At 42.2% G+C, this 23,935-nt stretch overlaps 1 protein-coding gene across 1 annotated transcript; it reads left to right on the plus strand.

The window, feature by feature from the left end:
• Window positions 1-6,480: 6,480 nt before the first annotated feature.
• On the plus strand, window positions 6,481-23,051 carry LOC133926716 (uncharacterized). The gene is given in 22 exon segments (XM_062372753.1): window positions 6,481-6,676; window positions 6,781-6,866; window positions 9,726-9,803; window positions 9,912-10,043; window positions 10,371-10,421; window positions 10,518-10,658; window positions 10,747-10,869; window positions 10,976-11,053; window positions 11,567-11,656; window positions 11,730-11,849; window positions 12,027-12,069; window positions 12,072-12,106; window positions 15,067-15,165; window positions 15,245-15,433; window positions 17,817-17,892; window positions 18,760-18,863; window positions 18,963-19,219; window positions 19,737-19,823; window positions 20,696-20,923; window positions 22,051-22,129; window positions 22,500-22,563; window positions 22,630-23,051. Coding segments are annotated over 22 exon segments (2,352 nt in total). The 5' UTR covers window positions 6,481-6,594; the 3' UTR covers window positions 22,740-23,051.
• Window positions 23,052-23,935: the final 884 nt, after the last annotated feature.

Genomic DNA, 23,935 nt, shown 5'->3' on the forward strand with positions numbered 1-23,935 from the left:
TGAGGCAGTGGAAGATGAGTCAGAGGCGGCTAATGTAGGGTCCAGGGAGGAGGTTGGTGATGTTCCAGAGCTGCAATCGATGGGTGTAGCTGATGAAGGGGAGCACATCCCTAGCATCATTGAAGACAAGGATTTGGAGGATGAAGAGTTGGAGGAAGGCCTTGCCGATGGGGATTCTTCTGATGAGGAGGGTAATGCTCCAATTCCTGCAGAGTGGCGGGATCAAGAATTTTCAAAGTTGGTGGTTAGCGAGGCTGACCAGACACCGTGGCAGTACCATAAGAATGAGGTATCACAGGGTGCTATGTACCCTACAAAACAGGCAGTTATTGATGCAGTGAAATTCTGGTCATTATCTTTTCGTAGGCAATTCAAGGTTGTTAAATCAAGTAAAAGAGAGTATGATGTGAAGTGCTTGGTGCCTCAGTGCCCTTGGCGGGTGCACGCATTCAGAGGGAAATGGGCAGACTACTGGCAATGCTCAATAGTTAAGGAACATAATTGTCACATTGAGAAAATAGAGTTCACCCACCAGAACCTGTCTTCTGCTTTCATTGCAAATGTTATGTACAGAGAGATTGTGGACAACCTAAGGTATGAGCCACGATCAATAATCCGTGCTATTGAGCAAAGGTTCCAGTACACAATAAACTATGCGAAGGCATGGAGGGCGAAACAAAAGGCTATTGAGATGAGGTTCGGTACATATGAAGATTCGTATCACAATCTACCTCGTCAATTAGCCACAATTTGTGCAAGAAATCCAGGCAGCTACTATGATATCAAGCATTACCCCTCTACTGATGTGGAGTACAGCGAAAAAAGAGTGTTACAGCGTGCTTTCTTTGCATTCGCTGCAACTATCAAAACATTTAGATATTGCCGACCCATCATATGCCTAGATGAAACATTCCTGACTGGGAAATACAAAGGGCAGATTTTGTCTGCAATAGGGGTCGACGGTAACAACTAAGTCCTGCCACTAGGGTTTGCGTTCATAGAGAGTGAGAACGGTGACAGCTGGTATTGGTTCCTAGAGCGGGTTAAGCATGCAATTGTTCTTGACCGACCAGATGTGTGTCTCATTCATGATAGACATGCAGGATTGTTGCAGGCTTTGCTGGACAACATGGTAGCGTGCGACGGGGTGTACTAGTACAGTGGCCAGATCTCAAAAGCAGGTGGTGCATGCGCCATATGGGTGTGAACTTCTACAGACAGTTTAAAAACAAAAAGTTAATGAAGCTCTTCAAGAAGTTATGCAGTCAGAACCAGCAATGTAAGTTCAATGCATTATGGGCAAGACTTGATGAACTGACTCTAAAACAAACTGCGGAGGCTGCACCTAACGGTGACGAACCAATAGCTCTCGGTCCTCTCCCAACCGATACTCCGCAGATTGTAAGGAGATTGGGTTCATCTATTAGGAGCTTCTCACATTGGATACGCAATGAGCCGAATGAAAAATGGGCTCTGCTGTACGACAGTGGTGGTGCCAGGTATGGAGTAATGACTACAAACCTTGCAGAGGTTTATAACTGGGTCATGCGAGGAATGAGGTCCCTACCACTAGTTGAAATTGTAGAAGGCATTTTGCATGGGACCTGCAAGTACTTTATTGATCGGTATGCAGCTGCTAAGGTTGTAACGGAGGACAATCGTATGCTTTACGGGTGGATGCTATATGAGTATATGGAGAAGGCAAATAGAAAGGCCCACATGCATCGCGCAAATCAAGAGAGCACTGCAGAGCACAGGTTCAGTGTCCTGTGTCGGGATAAGGGTCAGAGGGGGGTAGACGTGAGCGGCATGTTCAAGAGTATGTGCTAAGGAGTGGGACATGCATATGTAGTTGTCAGAAGCCACAATTACTCCACAAACCTTGTACACACGTCATAGCTGCGTGCGTGGAGCACCATATGCTTCCCAGGTAATATATGTCGCAGTATTTCATGAAAGATCAAATACAGAACACCTGGAACCAGGAGCTGTATGGTTACGGCATTGTTGACACTTTTACAAGTAACCCAGGGCCTGCAAGAATATATGTGCCTGATTTGGAAAAGATGAAGAATGCACCGGGCTGAAGACAAACTCGTCGGATTTGCAACGATATGGATGAATCCGAGGCTGGCCCTAGGATTAAGCGATGCAGTCAGTGCAATGAAGTAGGTCACACTTATAAATATTGTCCCAAAAATGCAGGCAGTGATGCACCTGTTGTCTAGGTGAGCTTCATGTGTGTTGAGCTAGTTTTGTACTATTTTAATATTTGTTAATTTTGCATATAGTTAATTTTCATTCAAAGTATGTTGTTGTTGTATTTATTTATCAATGTATTAATGTATATGTCTTTCAAATGCAGAGATGGCTCATCCTTCGACCCCCGAGCTTTTGTACCCTGCCGTGGACAAGAAGCATCGCAGCTTCTTATCCGCCGAGCACCAGACGGAGCTAGGAGTGTTTCGCCCACGAGGCCCTGGAGAGCTGCTGACGATAGACGAGCGATGGAGCCACAGGTACTTAGAAAATTTGATACGAAATTGTCATATCACTACTGTTGTTACATATTATTGATATACTGCAACACTTATAGGTTGGCAGTGGTCGGACTCCTACCACTTTGCCGGTTGGTCGAGGCCCGATCGACGGAGAACCCCAAGGTTGCGGCCCGTAGTTTCTACTTCGATCGGTCGCTGATAGCAGCACTGGTCAACCGTTGGAGGCCGGAGACACATACGTTCCACCTCCCATGCGGAGAGATGACCCCGACCCTGCAGGATGTCTCCTACCTCTTAGGCCTTCCTTACGCGGGAGCTGCGGTTGGGGTCATCAATATGCAGGCTGACTGGATGAACGACATGCATCAGCGATTTGGCCCGGTGGAGCGAAAGGCGGACGCACCCCCCTACGTGCCTGAGTTCTTATCCGATGTACGAGGGCCAACGAAGAAGTGGATCCTACAGTTCCAGGTACGATAACATACAACCTATCGAATACTAACAAAGTATGTCGTAATAATCCTTTCTGACACTAGTCATATGTGCAACCGGCGTACATACACTCACGCGCCAACGCATACGCGGTCTCGAGACATTTGGAGGCCTTCCTGCTTTGGTTGTTTGGGTGGGTGATGTTCACTAGTGGCCAAGGCCACCTGGTTACGAGGACGCTTGTGCCGTACGCCCGGTCGATAGCGGACGCTGATGCGGAGGACGTACCGCAGTTCAGCTGGGCATCCGCTGTTCTTGCTGCGACGTATCAGGTGCTCTGCGACGCATGCATGAAGAAGGAGGCACTAGCCACTTTCGCCGGGTGTCCACTTCTTCTTCAGCTATGGTCGTACAAGCATTTCGCCATAGGCAGGCCGGTGGTGGACCGCTCCCCATACCCAGAGGAATGGTACGACGAGACGGATGAGGACGCGCCTACAATGGCCTCGATGTGGTGTCGTCGACGGGTACGTATTTTACATTAACAGTTTCCTTCGTATTGTGTTAGTCTCTGAATATTTGTATTGATGTTTGTCACTCAGCCACACTGGGCGCACGAGCAGCCTCGCAGCGCGTACGAGCATTTTCGTACCCAGTTTGACAGGCTACGTCCTAACGATGTGGTATGGGAGCCATACAGCGTTTCGTCCGTGCAGGCACGTGTAGGGTTGGGTTTGTCACCCTTGTGCACCCGCGACGAGGAGTACTGGCTCACCAAGACGCCCCTTGTCTTCGACATCTACGTCGAAGAGTACTCACCGCACCGCGTCATGCGGCAGTTTGGCCGTCACCAAGCATTCCCGCTCGTCCCCATCTGTACCATCCCCGTGCAAGTCCACAGGTACATTTGCAAAATTATAGTTTGAGCAACCTTCGTTTCAGTGTGACTTACATTTACCGTGGTTTCAATGCAGGTACACGCGGAAAGGCCAGCCAGTTGGTAACCTCTGGGCGGAGCGCTTGGCCCCTTACGTGGCAACATGGGCCCAAGCGCTACAGGACGTCGTTGAGGAGGTTCGTCCCCACAGCGAGCGAAACTTCAGGGAGTACCTACGGTGGTATGTACCACGTACGCGGACCCGTGTCACCTACACCCCTGAGGTTGTCCGGCCCCACATCGCTTCGACAACGGAGACATGCATTGGGACGAGGACGCCGCTTTAGCAGTAAGTAACTTTTTGAAGTCCGTACTCCATATTGAATGAACATAACCGTATACTTTAATTGTTCACTTTTGTTCGTATCCGCAAACAGATATCATTTATGACGTAAATATGGATGCATCTGCTGCCATGGAGGCATGCAACAACTGCATATTCGCCTCGTAATGTACTCATATGTATTAAGACACGTTTACTTTGTATGGCCGACTTAGCATTTCGTAAATGCATTTCATATTCAGACACGTTAAATGAAGAAGTGATCACAGCACTAAACTTTAATCATGACTTGACAACACATGCCTCCTGCTGTAGGCTTTAAACAAGATGTGACAACACTACCCAGCTTTTTCCAATCAGTAAATGACAACACGAGTACCAATAAACGTGGAATCTCTGACCATGGGCAATGACACAACTTTCCCATTCTTTAAGATGGAATCCGATGCTCCTCCCACCAGCTACGCCCATACCCTCACTCCTTTCTTCAAGAGCGAATCCAATGCTCCTGCCTCCCCCAACTATAAATAGCCGAACCTCCTTACGGTGAAGCATCGCTCATTTCTCATATCTCTCAAGTGCAATGCCTTCCTCAGCTCCATTGAGCCCACCAAAGAAATATTGGGGGACTACCATACCTAAAGATCTCGAACCACCAATGTGCTTCTGTGGTGACCTTTGTAAGCTCCGCGAGTCGCAGGACATCTCATACACCTATGGGCTACGCTTCTTCATATGTGCCAACTACGAGTATGACAAGCCTCGCCATGCAACAACTGGTTATCGACCGGTACGGTAACAGATATCCGCTCATCTCTTCCGATTACGCACCCTCTTTTACTAACCGCTCATCTTATTCCATTTGTTCAGTCTCGTCTACCGCTCTGTGATTTTATTCAGTGGCTCGACAATGAGCAAAATGACTCACAGAAGCTGTGGGTCGACATGAACATGAGGTGGAGAAGGGAAGCGTACGCACGTCGGGAGTACGAGCAATAACAAGAGGAACTTCGCCTCAAGCGGGAGGAAGAAGAGCGTATGAGGAAGGCGGCGCACGACCGTACCGTGGCTCAGGCTCGAGAGGCTGAGAGGGAAAGGAAGCGGGAGAGCCCGCCGTGCTAAGGCGGCAGGTCCCGATACCCTCCGAAAGGGAAAGTATCCTAGATGCACGCAGTAGAGAGTACCTAATGTAACCCGACATACTTTCCCTCCCTAAGACATGTTATGATTAGGATCGGCGCACTAATAAGTATGTCTTAGTGTGAACCGTACATGCCACCTTTGTTTCCTCATCGTATCGTCGCGGTTACAGTGTATTGTAATGCTTTCACCCTGTGTTTAATATTATGTTTGTCCTCGTTCGCACCCCATACCTACGTAAAATGCTGCAACTACTAATTACTGATTTTTTTCTCCCACTATTACATAACCTACTCCAAATTTAAATTCTTAATTTCCTTACACCCCTTCCTTTTTTATTTCTTTAATAAAAAAAATACATTTTTAGAGGATAAAATGGAAAAAAATATTTTTAGAGGAAAAAAATACCCCTAACCGCCTCCTGAGAGGGCGGCTAACCGTAACCGCCCTCTCAGAGGGCTGCAGGCGCCTAGTTTTGCAAATATCTTCGCCGAGAATCTATTTATTTAAATTTTAACTCAAAAAATATAAAAATAAAAAACTCGAATATTGCTAGGCTATGGGCTGTGTACTTTCTAACTGACTTGTTGGGATGTGGGCTGCTGCTTTTCTCATGATATGGAGTCCATGAAGCGGGGGTCGTAGGCCTGGTTCTGTCTATGATACATTTCTTTAGTTTAGTTTGGCAGAGCTTTAACTTAAAAATCTTCAAAGCTAGACATTTCTATCTTCAGAAATTTATATAGTTGTAACTAAAGCTATGAGTATAGCAAAAGTATTTAGATGAATTATTTTATTTATTTTTAATTTAAAAACAAAGATTTAAATCATTTATTTTAACCTATAAATATAAAATCTAGTGTAGAGCCGGGAGTTGAAGATTTACCACTGCTTCTAGTCCCAAAGTCTATCTAGCGCTGCTGGGCTGTTCTATAGATCGCATCATCGCTCCTTTGCAACCCACAATACCGCCTAATCTTGCGACTTTGCGTTAGAATCAAATTCTATAGGATCTAGTCCTATGAAAAACCTTCTTTACTGTGATGACATCTGTCCACTTTATCTATTTTTTTTTAATTTAACTATTAAATCACTAGATAGATAGATAGCATGAATAGCTAGTGACCTCCTCTAAATCCGCAGTAGACAATTCAACTCGTCGGAAACCCCCATAGCCTTAACAACGACAATCATCCCGAGTAGTAGAGGGCAGACGGACAACCGCCGGACCCGTCCCAGGACTATAACCCTCGTCTAAAAAAAACCTAAACCCTAATACCGCTCTCCCTTCCGCCGCCGAGATGGGCGGAGCGCGCGCGCAGGTGAACAAGCCGCACAAGAGCCGCTTCGCGTCCAAGGCTTCCCGCCACGCGCACAAGATCGGTATAGTCTAACCTCCCCCTTTCCTCTCCCTCCCTTCGCGTCCAACCCTTTCCCCCCTCCTGCGACTCTACATCTCACTGATGGGGGCGGTTCTGGTTCGGCAGACAAGGTCAGGAGCGGGAATTCGGAGAGCAGTCACCGCGCCGCCGTCAAGGGTGCCCGCGCCGCGCGCGTCCAGCGGAGCAAGGCGGTAAGATTTCAAGGCCGTGCACAGTTGTTTTATCATTATGGGTGCTGTGCGAGTTATATTTGTGGCTGTTTTCTCGGCCGATTGTACAGCTGACCAATTTTGTTATCCGAGTGATTGTTTTTTGTTAATGTATTTGTTTTGAGGTGTGAATGGTCACTGTGTTCATATTAGTGTTTATAAATTTCTTTGTGATTATATTGGATGGAATGTCTTTTAGGTTATGTTAGCTTGCGTTGAGCTTACAGTAATTGGGAAGTTGGGCTTTATGGGAGTAGTGAATCCGTTATTTTGTTACTATTTGAAGCCATAGTTATGTTGCTTAATCTTGACTTGAAACTATAATCTACTGTTTTAATCGAATTAGATTGCTTCAGTTTCTAATGCAATTGAAGTTAAGCAGGTCAGGTTGGATATGATGACTGATTTGATTGAGCATTTCTTTTCCCTCACAATAAATGGTAGGGGGAAACATCTACTGTAATAGAAAGGATATCAAATAAATATAAGTAACATGCAAGCAGTAGAGGAGGAGAGGGAATTTGCAAAGAAGACAGAAAAGTCTAGACTGGTCTAATCCACAGTTCTAAAACATGTTTTCTACTTGTTTGGGATCTATTTGTTACTGGAGCGAAGTCTTGTTTAATTCTTTATTTCTAACCCAGGATTGAATGCCTCCAATTGTTGAAGATGACTAGTACATTGTCTCCAGATGTTTTCCAGTTGACAATACTTCAAATATCCATTGAAATTGATAAGTGAGACGAAGCACATATTTTCAATAATGTTCTCAACAGTTAAGCTCGGGTTCCACTGCATAACAATTAATCTCTAACAGTGCTGGCTGAAAGGACAGCGGAAAAGCAGATGGAAGGAACACAGCTATAGGCTTATAGCATTCCCGATATCCAGATAGATAGAATTGTTTTCTGTTTAACTTATATATTTTATTTAATCTGTCCTTTGACAACAGCCAGAATAAAATTTTGTAAATTGAGGTTGAGTTTGGAAGTTTGCATGCTTCTTTGTTTTCCTCGTAATTTATTAGTGTTAAAAGGCAGAGCCTCTGGTAACATGTTGTTTGCAAGGTGGCAGATGTTAAAATGTTTTAGTATGATTTGGTGTTCCTTCTGTTCAGTTTGATATACATGACCAGGCCTTGGGATTTATTTTTATGTTGTTTTTGAACTCACATGAATATCCTTTTTTTGTTCCTTTAATTTCTTGCTAGATTAAAATGGAAACCTTGAAAAAAAGTTGGAACAAGATGTTCTTTTGATTCAGTTAATATGATTTTGAAGCATTGGTGTCTATTATCAACTTCGTTTTTTTTGTTATTTGTGCCCTTTTTCTCATTGAGTCATGAACGGAGAGGTACGGATGTTGCTCATTGCGATTTGACATGTATTTTTGTCGATCTGATATTAAATGAGTTTGATTATTGTTATCGTTATTGAGAAAAAAAGTGCTGCATGTCTGCACTATCCTAAACTTGGACAATTGTCTCAACTTACATAGCTCCTCAAACTTGAATATTAAATTCTGAGGCCCCTAAACTTTCCTCCATCTGCATGTTAGGTCATTTCAGGAGGTACAAGCAGACTTGTGCTGATATGACATCCATTAGACTTGAGATGACGATACATGATCTTGTGTGCACAATGCCACACATGTTTCTCTCTCTCTCACACACACCATCCACCATTCTATTGCTCCTCTTCTCTATTCTACTTGTGTGGCCTCACCAGAGGTGCCATCGCACTGCCTCACTAGTGCCACTATCTCATGGTCTCGCAGTCTCACACTGCTTCACCAGCGCCATAGTTCCTTGCTGGGCATCGCTGCTGCTGCAGTCTGGGATTGGCCTCTTCCATTGTCATCTATTCTCTCCACTCTCCAGTACAAGTGCATCTATGTAGTGCTACCAGGAATTGTGGCTGCCACACAGCCTCTTTCCCTGCATCAATATCTGTTAACGTTGTCATCTGGTGTTCAAATGAGAATTTTCGCAGCGTCGCCACAGTGTCCAAGATTATGTCATAATCCTTGCATGGCCTTGCCTACTCCACCATCCACCATCCACCAAAGAGTTGGTTTTGCCAATGTCCCTCTTGGCCTTGACACTGTTGTATGTCGCCCATCATCCTCGACATGTCCACTATCGTGTGACACCATAAAACCTCTTTGCCGTCACTCCAGCTATACAACCGTGTCATGAATTGGGATCTGCATTGCTGCTGCCTTTGTGTCCACATCTGAGTTTCTGAATCTCTCCTAGAGACATTTACTTTTGCCACCAAAGAAGAGGAGTTGGATGGTGGACAAGCTCCCTCAATACTGGGGTTGCCATCCTCAATCCTCTCCAAACTGCACAATAGTGACATATTTTTCTTGTGGTGGAAACCCCATAATCGCAGTTCTGAGCACTTGAGGTAGATGCTACCAATTTCCTTAAGCACATCAACCTGGCAATCAAGGGCCTATTCAGACGTACGTTGTGGCCACAGCTGTTGCTACATGGTGAAATATCTCAAAAGAAATCTGCCATTCAAGGATTTTTCACCTTTTCACCTTTGTCCTCACATTTGGATGCAGAAATGTCTCAGCTTCTCTTTTTCTCAAATAATCAGTCTGACTTATAATGTCTTGCTGATTGTGGGCCATCTAATTGTCAAGGTCAGTTTGCAGCACAAATGACCTATAACAAGCTAATGGAAGATAGTTCATGGACTTGATAATTAATTCTTTAAGTTTAGGTGCTCTGTGAGACAACCATGCAAGTTTAGCGACCTATAGTGCAGTTTTCTCGTCCTTGTTTATGACTTTTATCCTGCTGTTTGAGACATTTTACCGTGGGTGCAGATCCGTGATTAGAAACGTGCTGCTTTGCTAAAGGAGAAACGGTCATCTATTGGATCTTCAAGCACACCACGTGTCATTGTTAGTGTTCTTGGGCTTTGCTCCTATGTCCTACTTTGATGGTCACTTTGGTTGTTTCTTGCGGTCAGACAATAGGTATTTCCTTAAGTTAATTGGTGATTATTGCAGGTTCTTGTTAGCCTTTCTTCATCAGCTGATGTTAGACCACTTGCCAAAGATCTTTTGACATTTGCAGACGGAGGTGATGGGGAACTGACATCCTCAACTGTTGCTTCTCCTACTTATAAACTTCGAACCACGGTAAGTTCAAAGTGAATGTAGTTCTGAGATTTTTGGTACTACCATGGTAAGTTCAAAATGAGTGTAGCTTTGAGACTTTTGATGACATAATGCTTTGTAGCATATGTATCCCTCACTATATTTTGACTGCTATTGTACGGTTGTACCCCTTTGCTGTACATGTTTTGACCTATAGCTGGTTTACACATTGTTCATTATCTCAGATTCTAGTTACTCATTGTTGCTTATAACCATAATGTTTTTGTTAATATATTTTGTTTCCATTTATTGAGTTTAGATAGTCATTTTCACATATAACATTGTTTTATGTTCATAATATTTGTGAAGGTACTGCAAGCACCTTATGGTGACCTTACCTCATGCATGGAACTTGCAAAGGTACACCTTTTCAATCAAACTCAATTTGTTGCAATTATGCTCTATTGTTATTCTTAGCTCTAATCTGGAACTTGCAAATGTACTTATCCAACATAGGTTGCTGATTTGTTGGCGTTCGTTCTATCAGCGAATTCATTGTACAGTAGTGATTCAAGCAATCCAATCGATGAGTTTGGATCTCAATGTCTATCCATATTTCGGGCCATGGGCTTACCTAGTACAGCTGTTTTTATTCGAGTAAGTTCCAGTCATGACCATTTCTCATTTAATATCTAGTTTTAATATTATATGTTTATTTACCTGTTTAATTCTCTAACATAATCAGGATCTTCCACCGGACAATAAAAGTAGGCAGGAATTGAAGAAAGCAGCAATTGCTTTTCTTTCTGCAGAGCTGCCTGAGGACTGCAAGTTTTACTTAGCAGACACCAAGGATGATTTGCATAAGGTAAATTTCTTTTGAATACTTTTGTTGACATAAGAACCTTTCCTCCCATTTACTTTTTGTTCTTTCCGATTCTCTGTTTTGATTATTTATTCTTAAAATTGTTCAGTTCATGTGGCTTTTCAAGGAGCAGAACCTTTTGTCACCACATTGGAGGAACCAGAGACCTTATATTATGTCTGAGAAGGTTTTAATGACTTGTTATGCTACACTATGTTGCTTTTTCTAGAACAATTGCTATTTGTATGTTGTCTAAATATGAAAATTTGCCCAAAAAACTAAATTGATATTCCTGTGTTGGAAGTTCTATACTATACTATTTTTTTCATAATAAAGAGTGGTACTGCTGCAAATAGAAGTAATGCGTGCACTGTTGTATGGTTCTAATTGGCCCCACTGTATGGTACAAGACTTCGGTAAAGCATGTTGCCACATGCTTTCAGGTTGTTCAGTCTCAGTCTTACAATTTTGGAATTATAGCTCATGATTGGGCTTGGCCTTGCTTACTATTTTGTACATTTGGCGGTGAAGTGTTGTGCTCATGTCTTATTATCAAATAATATTGTATGATCAAACTGTAATATTGTGCAAGTTTACTGCCTGTGCAATAAAGTGGCTCCAGCTCTTGCAAGTTTCCTCATATTTTCTGTGCACTTTTCATTTGACAATGGTTGGTACCAACATATGACTTCTGTTTCAGGCCTGCATAGAACCTGACGACAATACGGGATTGTGCACACTGCTTGTGTCTGGATATTTGCGAGCCCACAATCTTTCAGTGAATCAACTTGTAGGTGACCTATGTTTAAATTTTTCTTAGCTCTTTTGTCCATTTTCTTTTCTAATACCTTTTCCACTCAAAGGTCCATGTGTCAGGTGCTGGTGATTTTCAGTTGGGCCAAATTGATGCCCTCAAGGATCCATTTCCTGTTAGCGAGCAGAAAAGCTCTGATGTAATGGAAACAGAAGATAATGGAATTCATGTTTTTGATATAGGCGAAATTTGCAGCTTTAGAAACTGAATAATGCAGCTGTATAGTTTATGATATCTTCCAATTCAAATAATGCTATGCTAGGCACTTTTCACATATTGTATCTGTTTTCAATTTCTTATATCTTGATCACACTTTTTTAACCTCTCATTCTTTGGGTTGTTTCAGATTGTTAACGCCTTCGTTCCAGACCCTTTGAATCAGGAACCCTTGTTGAAAATGTCGCAGATCCTCTTGCAGGGGAGCAGGTGACAATTTTCCCAATCATACTTTATGATTTGTAATTTTGACAAGCCACTGTTTTATGCTTTATTGGCTATATTTTGATGTTGATAACTAGTGCCTTGTTGCTATCAGATTACTTTCACTTTTTAATTGTGTGGTGCTGTCATTTTTTTTTGGCTCCATTGTGTCTTCACTTTGTGTGCTTGGTGTGTGAAGTACTGTTCTGTATTAAATGCACTGTTGCTTCGTGTAGTTTCTTGTCTTAGGTGACCTCCAAAGCTAGCTGATGTGATTTGTTTGCTGCTAAACTGGTTCTTTTTTCTCAAACACATAGGAGAGCTACGCGTCATTATATTAAGAAAGAAAAACATCCGATTACAGAACCGTACCAACGGCCGGGTTAGTATGCAGGCACATGCGCGCCGCAGACATATCTAGCGACACCGACAAACACTCACGCTAACAACAAACGCAACCCTATCGCGCTCACTGCCCCCCCAGCGACTAGCCTCCTCAAAGATATCACTTAACAAGGACGCCAAATCTGGCTGAAAGCCATCGAAGACACAACGGTTACGGTGCTTCCAAATGTACCAGGCCACCAGGATAACAAGAGTTGAATCCCTTCCGAGCTCCCTTGGGAACTTCGGGTTGTGCTTTCCGCCACCATTCCCGAAAGGTAGCCTCATGGCCGTCCGGTGCCAGAACCTGCAGGCCAACACGTTGTAGTACCTTGAACTAGATCTCTCTGGCGAACACACAGGCCGCAAGCAGGTGTTGAACCGTTTCATCCGCCTGGTCACAAAGAGGACAACAAGAGGGATGCTGAAGTCCACGACGTGCAAGATGGTCTGCCGTCCAGCATCTGTTGAGCGTGGCCAGCCAGATAAAGAGGGCTCGCGTCGGTGCCCAGGTCTTCCAGATCCGTCTGTGCGGCTTGAAGGCGATGGCACCCGTAAAGAAGCGGTGATAAGTTGAGCGGGTGGAGAAAGTGCCAGAGGGCGATGGAAGCCACAAGTGCTGATCGGGGCGCTCCTCCACCAAGGCCATCCCCTCCAGGGCATCCTAGACGTGCAGGTAGCTGGCCAAGGCCGGACCGGATAGACCACCGTGGATATCACGAAGCCAAGACCGATTCTGTAAGGCCTCAGAAATAGTTTGCTTGGTAATGGCACGCTTCGCGACGAATGGCAATAGATGAGGCGCTATGTCCATCAGGGAGCATCCATGGAGCCAACGATTCGACCAAAACAACGTGGACCGCCCGTTGCCGACCATGGTACGCACCGAGACCGCAAACAGGGCACGAGTGTTGGCATGGACCGAGAGCCCGAGCGCCGCCCAAGGCCGATCGGGCTGCGCCTTCTGCATCCAGAGCCACCTCATACGCAACGACCAACCGAGCACATCAAAATTGTGAATGCCAAGACCGCCAAGCTGTCATGGCTGACACACCCTTTGCCAAGCCACAACACAGTGTCCACCCTAACATTGCGACGTCCCTTCCACAAGAAAGCCCGCCTTCGTTTGTCGATCGCTTTAGTTACCCATTTGGGCATATCCAAGGCCAGAAGAATGTGGATAGGAACTGCCGTGAGCACCGCACTAACCAGGACCGCCCTGCCGGCGGTATTCATCAACCCCGCCTTCCAACCCGGCAATAGATCATCAATCTTATCCACAATCGGCTGCAATTCAGACTTGGGCAGCTTGCGGATCAACAACGAGACACCCAAGTACTTGCAAGGGAAATCCAAAACCCTGCATGGCAGCTCGGAGCGCACAAGATCCAAGGTGGACTGAGGGCACCGAATAGGGATGATCGAGCTCTTATGCATATTGGTACATAGACCAGAGGACTCTCCAAAACACTCCAAGATACCTTTGGTGATAGATAACTCCCAGGCCGATGGATGAATGAAGAGAACCACATCGTCGGCGTACATGGAGACTCGGTGTCCAATACTCCTGTTGGCTAGTGGTAGCAAGAGACCATCCTGACCAGCTCTATTGAACAAAGCATTCAACACGTCCATAACAAGGATAAAGAGCATTGGAGAGAGAGGGTCGCCCTGGCGAAGACCCCTGCGGTGCACGATCATCTCACCCTGGTAACTGTTGAGAAGGACTCGGGTGGACGAAGAGGCCAACAGGTTGGGAATCATGGCCCTCCACTGAGGTCCAAACCCAAATGCTCCAGCAACTCGAGCAAGAAAGGCCAAGAGACGGAATCGAATGCCTTCGTTATATCAAGCTTTAGGAGGATCGGAGGCTTCCCTTGTCCATGTAAGAACTTTGCCATCTGCTGAACAAGCAGGAAGTTCTCATGTATACATCGACCTCTGATGAAGGCAGATTGACTCACGGATACGATAAACTGGTTCTTAAACATGATCTTTTCCCATTGTTGCTGTACACATTCTAGTAGGTATCATTTAGAGGCTTCTGCGTAGGAAACTTTTAGTGCTATATTAGTATGTTGCTCGTGCTTTCCTGCTGGTTTGCTTGAATGGTATGTACGCTATCTACATTTCTAGACTATTTATAAGTGCTGAAGGGTGCCTATAAATGTGTCTTTTCATGAATGGGTGCCTTTCCACAAAAAAATGTATCCAGTTTCACAAACTTCCACCATTTCAGCCAAACAGTGTCTAATCAAAGTATCTGTTTAGTATTTAAGATCCATTCTGAGTATGCTGCATTAGGAGGCAACTTTAGAGTGAAGAAGGATTAATTTCTGTTGCCTTATTTTTTGGGAAACATTTGCCATATCTTTATAAATACCATTCACTTAATGCTTCCCACGTTTGTAAATTTTTATGAACTATACTGATCTTTCTTCCATAACATTTCAACTCTTCGATCACACATTCATATCCGCTATTGAGATATTTTTGTTTTTTGAAGGGGAAAAATGAAGTTAGTTAACTAAAACAATCTGTCTTTTAAGTGCTAATTTGTAATAATATTTATATTTGATTAGACTTGGCCAACAGAAGCAGAGACAGAGGAGGCCAATACAAACAATAAACATAGAAAACTGGTAAAGAGGAAGCTTCCTCGAGGCACTTCAGAATACCAGGTTTGCAATGCTATTGAAGTACCTGCTGTTTAGATTGGTTATAATTTCTGCACAATTAATCCTCAAATGCGATTGCCAGGCTGCTTGGATTGTTGATGATACAGATGATGAAGGTGATGACTCTGATAATGACAACCAGGCTGGTTCTCAAATGGTAATTGACGAGCAAGATCACCCAGACCAAGCAAGTGATGGTTCGGATATAGATGCAGTTTCTCACTTCACGGATAAGTTTGATGAAGAAACTGTTGGGGGTACTGAGATGGCAGTAAGTTTCCTTGTTCCTTGTCTGCATTTGACGGCTTTATGCATCTTAAAACAATTGCTTGCTATGTCACAGTTTAGGTTTGCACTTGGAACCAGATGTTCTTTATCAGCCAGTTTCCTATACTTGGCCTTTTATTGATTTGGCCAGGTCAGGCCCAATATGATTCCCTGCGGTTTCTGTATTTTGTTGAGTTTGTCGCACCATGTTAGGAACACACAATTACAAATACGTGACTTATGTTGTGGAACTGTTATGTGTGGGCCCACAGTACCCAAAGGAGGGCCTGCCCACAGCACCGTAGCATCAGCCAGCCCCATGCCCGTAACATGAGGTTTCTTGCCCATTAAGTTAGCTAGATATTAAATTAGGAAGTTGTAGAATCGTCAAGACATGTGTTGTTAGATCCAATCTACTAGTTGCTTAGGGGTCAAATAACTCTATATAAAGAGGTAGTCTATCAATAAAAGGCAAGGAATTAGAACAGGAAACTCTAACCAACCCTTGTCACCCATTCTCTGGCTGCCGGCCGTCTGCCTCTCTCACTATCCAATTTTCTCCCAAAATCCATCCAGTGTTCCCTCAAACCCCAAACACATAACAGTAACTAAGCAGGTTGAGGCCAGTTTGCGATTGCTCTACTGTTCTGTTGCACTGTGAAATCTTTTTAGTTAAGGGAATATTTACTCATTCCAGTAAGATTTTGTTGTTACAGATCTATAGAAGATGCTAAGAGTATAAATATTGCGGGTATTACCTTTTGGAACAAGTCCATGTTACACCAACAATTTCTTGAGTTCAAGAAACACTCTTATCTATGAATCCATTCACTTTACAATCCCCTCCCTGCATCAAAAACTAGTGCAAATCATTCTGATTTTTGCTGACGTGACATCATTGTGTTCAAGTTTCACTGATGAGTTGCATTAGTGTATATTTCAGATGTTTATGTAGCATAGCTCAATTAGACAAAAGAATACGTATAATAGCTAACTTGGTCTGCTTGTTATTTTCTTACCCCCTTTCCCCCTTTTTTTTTGACCTATATCTCTCGCTCTCTTCATTTCATTGCTCAAGCTTGAGGCAACGGTGGTTGACTTGATGACAATCTGTGGAGCCTAGATGCTGGCTGCCACCTGACTCCTCTCTGTGCACGCGTGTGTGCATTTTGAAGATGTAGATGCACCAACACACAGGTTGGTAGCGAGGGGCTACTTGCTTGCTGTCAGTGGCGGCTTCCACCTGTTTGGGTTCCTACGTAAGGGGATGGGATTAGAACTTGAAAGAATTAATGATGGTGGTGGATTTGTGGCGTTGGCCTTCGTGGTTATTGCTCCTTGCTTATGGGTTTTGAGTTCTCATTTGGGCATCGATGGAAGAGAATAGGAGAAGACTAGGGTTTTGATGATTTGCTAATTGGTGGCCCATGCTGTTTTTAGGGTGGTTGAGGCCAGACTTCACAAGTGGAAACCACTTGCAGAGGTGTTTCTTTGGTGTATTTGGAGCGTGTGGTGAAGTTGCAAGTTGATCTTGATAAGCTCAAATTGCCGATCACCACCTTTCAGGCATCGCGGGCACCTATGCCTTCTCCCCTCCCCCTTCTCTGCTCAAGCCTCACCTTGTTTGGCTAGCTTCATTGGTCGTTGAGAGCATGATGTCACCCAATTCTTGACATCATTGCGAGTTAAGATGAGACCATGTTGTCCATAATCTTTAGCTCCCATAGACCTCGCCGTCACCTACCTCGGCAGCTTGACAGGAGTGGCCAGTGAAGCTGCGGAAAGGGGTCTACAATTCAGTACAAGGTGAGACATGGAGACGGTGATTGTCCTTGGTGACAACACTCATGCTTGCCAAAGAGGCGTGTCTGCATGTGTGCACCAACAAAGACAAGCATTCCAAGGTGGCGCTCATGTCTGCAGGTACTGCTGCAGCACTAGGAGCATCGTGGTAACCGGTAGTGACATTCGATGGGGGAGCTCGATGGTTGGTGCTAGCCTCACTTGAGCTTGCAAATGAGAGAAAGAAGAGTGAGGAGATTTTGCTGACTCAATGTTGTGGCCTCAAAACCACTGCCAGCTGGCTAAAAATGGGTGGGCTTGATCCCTAGGGTTTAGGTGCCCTGGTTTTTCTTGATCAGGGATGCCAATTGAACAGTGTGTGCGTTGGAGAGTAAAATTGGGCTCATGCAGAAGTTGAATGGGGTAAATCAGACTTGCTCCTTATATTTTTGACTTATTACCATTGTTTTTCTTTTTTCTTCTGTAAATTCTGAGGTTTGCCTCCTCTCCCTTTTTGAATTAACTGGTCACGTAATTCATTTTTGGGTGCACGGCCCTACTTAGCCGTCTCAAAATTTAAAGGGACATCTGTTGTGCATTTGCAGGATGAAGAAAATTTGACTAGAGAGCAGATAGAGGCAGAGATTAAGAAGATCAAAGAAGCTAAAGCTGAAGATGAAGGTATGGGTTTGCTATTACCTTGTAATGTTAAAACACCATTATTTAAGCATGATATATGAAGGGGTTTAATACTCGGTTCCTTAGCATTTCCTATTGGCTAATCGTTATATGTTTCCAATTTATTCCGAGGGCCAATTTGTATGGAACACAATTTCCTTGCCAATAAATGTCAAGAATTGGGTGGGAACATTCTAATGTAATGTTATTGCAAAAATTTTAAGTGAATTATCAAGTGTAATGGTATGCATTACTAAAGAAATAAAAACCTATAGTTCAACCCTCAACTGGTGTGGTCAGGAACATATTGTATGCATTGATAACACCATAACTCATAATATCCTAGCAAAATTCTGTAATTTTGCGAAATTAGAGTTTGAAATCCCTGATACACTTTTTTTTATGTTATTACAACCTTTAAATGGCATATTGTATACCATTTTGTACTATTGAGAGTCCACCGCAGCATTGATCCCTTTGTTGGACTTGTTTCATATTGAACATTTTGTCTGTACAAAATTAATCTCAGTTCAGATGGGAGATGAAAAATCAAAAGATAAATGCGTTTTCCTTTGATCACCAATTGGCATGATTAATCAATTTCCAATTTTGTACTACATTTTGCTATTTCTGTTGTAAACAATTAAAAAATCAGTCCGGAATATTAAGGAAAAGCCTGATCTGGAACACTTCAGTGTTCTTTTCACATTACCTGTGCTGAGGTAGTGTCTCCATGGAGGTGTTATCTGAGAAATGATATACAGCCTTGTTGGTTTGATGTACTTTTAGGTCCAGTTAACGTTAGCTGTGTTTACCTTTATGTTAATTGATTGACAAAGGATTACATGCATATCTCATATAATGTTTCAGAATTTCCCGATGAGGTGGAGACACCATTAGATGTCCCAGCAAAAAAACGATTTGCAAAATATCGAGGGCTAAAGTCATTTAGGATGTCATCCTGGGACCCTAAGGTGTGTATTGTTTAATTATCACTAATTGCTGCCATTTTAATAGAGAACTTTATACATTTCATGTGACATGGTCGTTTCTCTCCATCTTGTTGACTGTAGGAATCGTTACCACCTGAATACGCAAGAATATTTGCATTTGATAACTTTACACGAACTCAAAAGCTTGTCCTTGCTACAATTGCTGAGGTAGATGGAGGCACAATGGATTCTGCTCGAGTGGGATCATATGTGAGGCTTCATGTGAAAAACATTCCTACTGATGTCGCCTCGAAACTTTGTCATCCATCAAGAAGAATACCTCTGATTGTTTCTGGTCTTCTTCAACATGAGTCAAAGATGTCAGTTCTTCACTTCAGGTAGTCATCCTGTACTACACATCAAATTTAATCTGCTCCAATTTTCTGACAGATGGCATATCTCCAATGGTGTGGTGTAGTTCGTTTTTTTATGTCTGTATAGCCTATGATACATTATTTTTTTATTCACTGGCTCTTAGCTGCAATGAATATTTTTTCTGACTCCTCTGGCCATACTGACAAGTAGCAATAGGATATTTTATGTTTTCTACATTTTAGTTTGGATTTGTTGCTTATGGGCAACCATTTGAGGATCATATTTTTGGTTCTCTGTTTTCTTTTGAATCCTGTCATATCAGTGTGCTTGGAATGAGAATTTCGAAGAAAATATAGATGATCGAATGGTTTCAACTCATGGTCTTCTTTAATCTTTATGCTTCTAAACTAGCTTTGTGTCTATTGATGCCTTGCATATCATATACAGTTATCATAGTTTCCAAGAATTGTGTCCTTGTCTGCTGAAAGTTGTATTGCTATAATGTACTGCTATTAGGCTTACCGTCTTTTTTTTTGGCAGCATAAAGAAGCATGACAACTATGAAGCGCCTATCAAATCTAAGGAGCCTTTGATTTTCAATGTTGGGTTCCGGCAATTTATAGCAAGGTAATGGAAGTTCAATTTTACTAGTTTGTACTACTGGGAGGAAATAGTCCTGGTTCCATCATAGTTGATTCCGTTACAACTAAAGTATATACTACTTTCTAAGATATATATACTACTTTCTGATATATATATATACACGTACTACTTTTTGAGATGTATATACTACTTTTTAAGATATATGTACTCCTTTCTGAATTACCATTAAAGGAAAACTAGCCTGTACTCGAGTACACACTCCTGGCTCGATCTATAGTTGATTTCATTATACCTTCAGTATATGCTACTTTTTGTGATATATATACTACTTTTTGATATGTATATACTATTTTCTGAGATGTATATATTTCTTTATAAGTGAAATATATATATTTTTTGAGATGTCTATACTACTTTTTAGATGTACATACTTCTTTTTGAACATCCATTAGAGGGGGAATATGTACACTGGGGAGTATAGAGAAGGTTTCCTATAGGAAAACTAGTTTGTACTCTCAGGAGTATATATTTTCGGCTCGATCCATAGTTACAACTGAAATATATACTACTTTCCAGGATATATATGCTATTTTCTGATATGTATATGCTATTTTCTAAGATGTATATACTTTATAAGCGATTTTTTTTTCGGAGATATATATACGACTTTTTAAGATGTACATACTCCTTTCTGAACGCACATTAGAGGAGTATGTACACACGGGATTATAGAAAATGCTTCCTATATATGTACATATGTGTGTGTATATATATGTATATGTATGTATGTATATATATGTATATGTGTATATATATATGTATATGTATATTTCCCTTTGTTTACATTGGCTATTGCACCTTGAGAAGTATTTCACTGGCTTTTTTGTTTGTCTTAGGCCATTGTTTTCATCCGACAATATCAATTGCAATAAACATAAGATGGAGAGATTTCTACATCATGGACGGTTTTCTGTTGCCTCTGTATATGCTCCAATTTGCTTTCCTCCACTTCCTCTAATTGTTTTAAAGAACAGAGATGGGGAGCAACCTACCATTGCTGCTGTTGGTTCACAAAAAGGTGTTGATCCAGATCGGATCATTCTGAAGAAAATTGTTTTGACGGGGTAAGCTTGGTGGCATCTTTACTAGGCAACTAATTCTGCAAAATTCCTTTTTTTTTTCTTTCTAGATAGGTTTGGTTTTCCACTAATGTACACTTAGTGCTATCAGCTATATTTTCTAGGGGATCGATCCTGCAATGGAAACCTAATTTGTTGTAATCCTGTTGAGACCTGGATGCTGCTTTATGATATCCAATTATAGAACCATAAAAGAGGACTTGGTAGCAGCTCGTGTTTATAGAATCATTATTCTTGTACTAATCTGAACTTAGCGTTGCCAAAATGGGCTCTAAATTTGTCTTGTTCCAGCACACGATTACCATTCATTATATTATTCGGAGTGAATATCACAGAGCTATAGTAATGTGAATAAATTTGATAAGATAAGCCTACATATCATACTTATAGGTTTCAGCTCTTACTGTTTGCTGATGTGATTGACTATGTCATATCACAATTGCTTGCCAAATTAGCAGATCTTTTACATGACTTTTGGACTTCTTTCTCTTAAAAGCTACCGATCTGGTGCGAGTTGGATTCTTAGGCAAAAATTAACGTTGATGGGGATTGGTGTGGCACCATTTAGCCATCCAAATGGCACTGGTGGAGGTTAGCATGACATCATTTGGGCGGTTAAATGGTGTCACGTCAACCCCTACCAGCGTCAATTTTCGCGTCTAGAGATTCAACTTGCGTCATATTGGTAGCTTCCAAAAGGAATCCAAAGGTCATGTAGGATCTGTTAACTTGACAAGTAATTACATGGCGTAGTTGGTTACATCAACAAATGGTGAGAGCTGAAGACTGTAAATATAACCCGTGAGCTCATCTTGTTAGATCTGTTCAAAGTAATATAAGTGTAATTTTGTGATAAGTGATGTAAAGTAATTGTGGTTTTGTAAAATAGGAGGAGAAAAGTGTAGTTTTGTGATAGTTAAACCAAAAGAAGTGTAGTTTGTGATATTCACTCTATTATTTGAGTATGAGAAACACTCGGTACTCTTTCTGACAAGTTTTGAAGACATGCCCCACATTCAGTTGTGTTGATATTTCCATTTTATGGAGAAGTTTTTTCACCTTAAAGGCAATGTTTAGATCTCAGCTAATACAGTGGCATGTGAGTTATGCAGGTATCCTCAGAGAGTCTCAAAACTGAAAGCAATAGTGCGGTACATGTTCCACAATCCCGATGATGTCAGATGGTTCAAGGCAAGTATTTATGTTCTATTGATATACCCTATTTATTCATTTTTTTTAAGAAACTGAGCCTTGCTCAGTTGGTGGGAGGTGTGGGGTACATCTTCATCACCTAGGTTTGAGTCATCGTTAACTCGAATTTGGGTATCTATTTCTTCATAATATAATGCCACCTAGTTCCTCTTAGGTCAGTCGAGTTTTAAATAACGTGCGAATAGCACGGTGGTAAGACCTCCAGGTGTGAGACTACTAACCAGGGCTCGAGCTCTAGTTCTCGCAAAAAAAGTCTCATTGTATGTTTCCCGTGGTCGTGGCGCGGTTGCTTAGCGATAGCGTGTCGGTTGTAGCTAGCTTTTGAGGCCTTTTCTCAGCTTTAATGCAGCCTGTTGAGTTGTGGACAAAACATGGTCGGCGTGGCCGAATCAAAGAGACTGTCGGTACTCATGGTACGTTCACTAATTCTTTTACATGTCTTCGTATTTCTGTGCTTTAATTCTGTATTCTTCCACCAGGTGCTATGAAATGCATATTCAATAGCAGCATTCAGCAGCATGATACCGTGTGCGTGAGCTTGTACAAACGTGCCTACCCAAAATGGCCGGAACAGCTCTACCAGATATAAGATTACAAACATACTTGGACTGATTGTATCTGTACTAGCAGCAGGTTTGGTGACAAATGCTTGATTGCAGCTGATATAGTCCTATCAAGATGAGAATGAGCTAGCGTGATGCAGCTCCTACCAAGATGTCATCATAGCTTTGGTGGATGCCAAGATGGAAATGCAACTTGAAGCTTGATGATTGCTGCATGTTTTCCTGGAGTGTTGTATAATTTTACTTTTTTATGTTTTTGTTGTTAGCCGCCTGTGCCAGGAGAGCTATATTTTGATCATGTTATTAGTACCTCTGGATAAATTATATTTTATCGGAAATGCTCCCTAACAAGATACTATTTTCCGTACAAATCAAACGGACAGTGCTGCACTTTATCACATAGCTACCCAGACAGAAGGACCCTAATTTCTCTGTACCAGAGAACGTGTTCACATCCACAAGCTCACAACCACATTTCTCACACACTGCCTACCTAGCCTCTCCAATGTGGGCTGCGGCGCGGTTGCTTTTGTTTGAATTGTTGCTACACCATCTGCGGCTAGGTACAGCTTCGACAGCCAGTGGTCATAATTGTTTCAAGAGTTCGACAGTTAGGGTCTGTTTGTGTTCAGCTGTTTTTGGCTTTTGCTTCTATCAGAAGTTTAGAATTCAGAAGTCAGAACAAATGGATTTGTTGAGAAGTGGTTTCTGGAGAAGTCAGAAGCTGTTTCAGAGGAAAATGAACTAGAAGCTAAGAAGCTCGTTGAGAGTAGTTTTTCTGAGAAGTTATGTGCTGAGAAGTTAAAACTTTATTATAGAAACCAACAGCTTACTTTTAAAAGTAGTTTTTTAGAAAAGCTAAAAACACATTTTTTTCAAAAAAGCTAAAAGCAGAAGCTCAAACAAATAGGCTCTTACTTTTGTTCGAATTGTTGCTACACCATCTACGGTTCGACAGTGGTTATATTTGTTAAGAAACTTAGAGGAATGTGGGTTTATTTGATCTTTTGAAAGATTTAACTCTATCTTTTATAGAATTTTGTTACTATACGGAGCAGAATTTCTCATTATAAATATAGATGAATAAAAAAAAGAAAGTTTTTTCCTATATTATATTTCTTTTCTTAAGGGATCTCTGGAATATATCGGATAGCAGTGGTTCTCAACATGTTATCATCATAAAGCTTTGCTGAAGACCAAACTAGTTGTACGAATCTGCCTA

This window comes from Phragmites australis, chromosome 8 (assembly GCF_958298935.1).
Source record: "Phragmites australis chromosome 8, lpPhrAust1.1, whole genome shotgun sequence".
NCBI lineage: Eukaryota > Viridiplantae > Streptophyta > Magnoliopsida > Poales > Poaceae > Phragmites > Phragmites australis.